The sequence below is a fragment of the Chaetura pelagica genome, unplaced genomic scaffold (assembly GCF_000747805.2).
Source record: "Chaetura pelagica isolate M959 unplaced genomic scaffold, ChaPel_1.0 scaffold249, whole genome shotgun sequence".
Classification (NCBI taxonomy): Eukaryota; Metazoa; Chordata; class Aves; order Apodiformes; family Apodidae; genus Chaetura; species Chaetura pelagica.
Window position 1 is genome coordinate 472,934 of NW_009954538.1, and position 3,248 is coordinate 476,181.

The window sequence follows — 3,248 nt, forward strand, 5'->3', positions numbered from 1 at the left end:
AGTGTGAGGAGAAGTGTGTAATGAAGAGGCTCCTGAAGAGCTGCTGGGGCCAGCTGTGTCCTGTAGCAACTCCTGCTGCCAGGGCTGGTTTTAATTAGCAGCCCTTCACTTCCCGGGGAGTGCTGTGGGTGCTGACTGGTACAGGCTGGAGCCCAGCACCCTGAGCTCTGGGTGCTCAGGGGTTGCAGACGTGCTGAGACATGCTGCTTCACTCCAGAGATCCTCCTGTACTCGCTTAAGAGATGTATCGTGTGGGCACTGGCAAGATTTAATGATGAAAAAAGTAAATAAGATTACAGCAAACTATAAGATAAAGTAACTAAGAAAGTTCCAGTTTTGTATTTAGCTTTTAGTTATTTGAATAGTCTTATACAAAGAAAATCCCCCAAGTTTGCTGTGCAGGGAGGATGTACTTTTCCCGGTGGCTCACTGTGCATGCTGCCTTTGTTTGGTAATTTGCTCAATTTGGCAAGAATGTGAGGACAGGGAGACTCTGTGAAGCCAACAGGCAGTCTAGAGATTTCACTTTGAAGGGCTCCAGCCGTGAATGTGTTAAATGTTTTCATCAGAGCCTTAAAAAAACAAAACAACAGACATATGGTAGCTATGCCAGAAAAAGTTTACTTCATAGAAGTGTGAAGTCTCTCAAACACAGGAGAGCAGGAAAGGAGTTCACCGCTTCCTTTTGAGCAGCTTCTAACCGTAAAAAGGCTGATTCTCAGTCGCAGGGGGCAGAGCCCTCTTAAGTGAGACCTCCCTCCCAAGACTTGCCGGGATCCTCTGCTTCCATCCGGAGCATTAACAGGCGCCTTGGCAGAAGGAGTCAAAGCCTGCCAGCCCCCAGGAGCAGAGATGTCCAGGGGGAGGATCTGCTGCCTAGTGCTGTTGACCTTGGGGGTGCTGGCGGTGGTTGTTGCACTCGTGGTCATCCTGACACGACCCACCTGTGCTCCCCAGCACTACCTGCACGGCGCCGTGGCTGCCGACACTGAGACCTGCTCAGCCATCGGCCGGTAGGTGCTGAGAGCGCGGGGGGGCTCGGGTTATGTGCCGCACGTGTCGAGGACTCGGACTCGGACTCGGACTGACCGGCAGGTGCTGCTGAGGGAGCTGCCTTTCCGCCCCGTCCCTCTGCTAGCAGCAGTGGCTCCCAGGGCAGCCCTGCCTCTGCCGTTGAGGCTTATTTCCTCTAGCCAATGTCACAAAACCCTGCAGCTCTGCAAGTGCTTGACCTTTAGGAAAGTAAAAATATTTATAGTGTACAGATGTTAGGCTGTGTTATTAGTGGAGAAGCAGAACATTAACAGCTTACTTCAAGCTGAGAAGTGGCTTAGAAATAAATGTAGGAAGAAGTGAGAGGAGGTACCAGAGCTGCAGCTGGGCTCCAGCAGGGGCAGGGTGAGGGGGAATGGGCATCCCAGCTTTCAGGGTGGGTGTTTCTGTGCTGCAGCAGGTGTGTCTGCTATCAAGATAAACAGTCTGAGTTGTAAAGCAAAGAGCAGATTTAATTCCAGGTCAACCAAGACAGTGTAAGTACAAAGATGTACTTGCCTCAGTTGGAAGGTTAAAAAAATTCTCTAGCTACCCAGGCTGTAACACTTTGGTTTGTAACAACCTCTGTCTCAAACATTTCGACTGTTTGTTATTATTTTACTGTTAAATAATTTCTTAAACACTGGTATATATGAAAGTAGAAGGATGGGACTTCACAAGCTACCTGAGATGCTGAGCATTCCAGCAATGGGTGCTGGAGCTGTGGGCTGGTGGCTGGAGAAGTGCGACAGGCTTGCTGTGTCCCTCATGTTGTTCTTGCACCAACACCCTGACACAGGAGTTGTGAATAGCTGGAGAAAATGTCCTGTGGCTGCAGGTGTATCAAGGGAGGAGATGTTTGATTTGTTGGTTGTTTGTTTTTTTTAATCTAAGCCACAGGTTAGTTCTTCAGAGGGTAGAAGTATGTTTTGTATCAGTATGAATGGAAGTAGAGGAAATCACATTACTGGAATACCTAAATAATCTGCTGGGAAAACCATAGTGTTGTTTTGCAGCTATTTTTATCTGAAAGTAGTGTAGAATCAGCTGGAAGGCTGGAAGTTGGAGCCACAGAAATCTGTGCTCAGATTGACAACTGAGAAGCTTTAGCTACTGCTACTGGGCTGTCATCTGTTTCTTTCCCTTCTCTTCACAAGAAGCTTCACCTACTTCCATAGCTTCAACCACTGCTTTCTGCACCCCCAGCACACTTGCTGACAAGGTCTGTGGTGTCCCTCCAGTCTGACAGACTGCCCTTGCTTGTGGTCCAGCATGGGGAGCACTGAGTAGTAAGGGTTAGAATTTCCTTAGATTTTCTGTGCCCTGGAGCCATGGCTGTTACCAGATGCAGGTTTTTTTTGACAAAGTTGTGCTTAGATTATGCAGGGTTGAAACATGCTCATTTCTGCTCTCAGTGGTTAGAAATAAGAGAATTAATCCACCAGAACTGGTTAAGTCACTGGTGATCACGCTCATCTGCATTTTTGTTTAAATGAAGTTAAAAATAATATATAATTTTTTATAAATAATTTTATATGATAAAAAAATTATCCCATTTATGAATGATCAGTTTTCAGTTTGTCTTCCCCCCCTAGAAAAAAGCTGGTTAAATTAGGGTGAATTGTTTGAGCTGGAGGCAGACCACATCTCTGGCTTTGTACTTGCACCAGTGCCTCCTAACACATTATCTAGGGGAGTTTAAAACAAGGTAAACCAACAAATTTCCTCAGTCTGGTTTTGTTGTTGTTTTTTTTTAATTGTTGAATTCTTTTTGCGGAAACATGTAAAAAGGAAAAGAGGGACCTCCACAGCACCATGGGAAGAAAATCAGATTGGTTACAGCAAAGCTGCAGCCAAATGCAAACCACATGTTGGAACTGAACCTGCCAGCCAGCCCCGCTGCTGGAGGCACTGCAGCCAGGCCCTAAAGCCACCACAGAAGGGGTCAACAATGCCTGTCCCTGCAGACCCCCCCTCTCTGCTGGGACCATAGGCTGCCCCTCACAGCCACCCCTTTTATCCTGGGAACCCCTGCTGAGTTCCTGGGAAGTCATGCAGGGATGCTCAGACACCTTACAGTGTAAGAAGGGTGGGCACAAAACCAATTGCACTCATTTGGTGCCAAATTCTCAGAAACTAAAAGCAGCACCTAATCCCTGACCTACTTATACATTTTATTCTTTAATTTAAAAATCTCATTTCCTTTACAAAAGAAC

At 46.8% G+C, this 3,248-nt stretch overlaps 1 protein-coding gene across 1 annotated transcript in view; it reads left to right on the forward strand.

Annotated features, from left to right (window-relative positions):
* The first annotated feature begins 852 nt into the window (after positions 1-852).
* Positions 853-3,248, forward strand: part of GGT5 (gamma-glutamyltransferase 5) — a 14,661-nt gene continuing 12,265 nt past the window's right edge. Inside the window, exon 1 of the mRNA XM_010004793.1 lies at positions 853-1,013. Coding sequence (XP_010003095.1) covers positions 853-1,013 — 161 coding nt within the window. The remainder of the gene's footprint in view (positions 1,014-3,248) is intronic.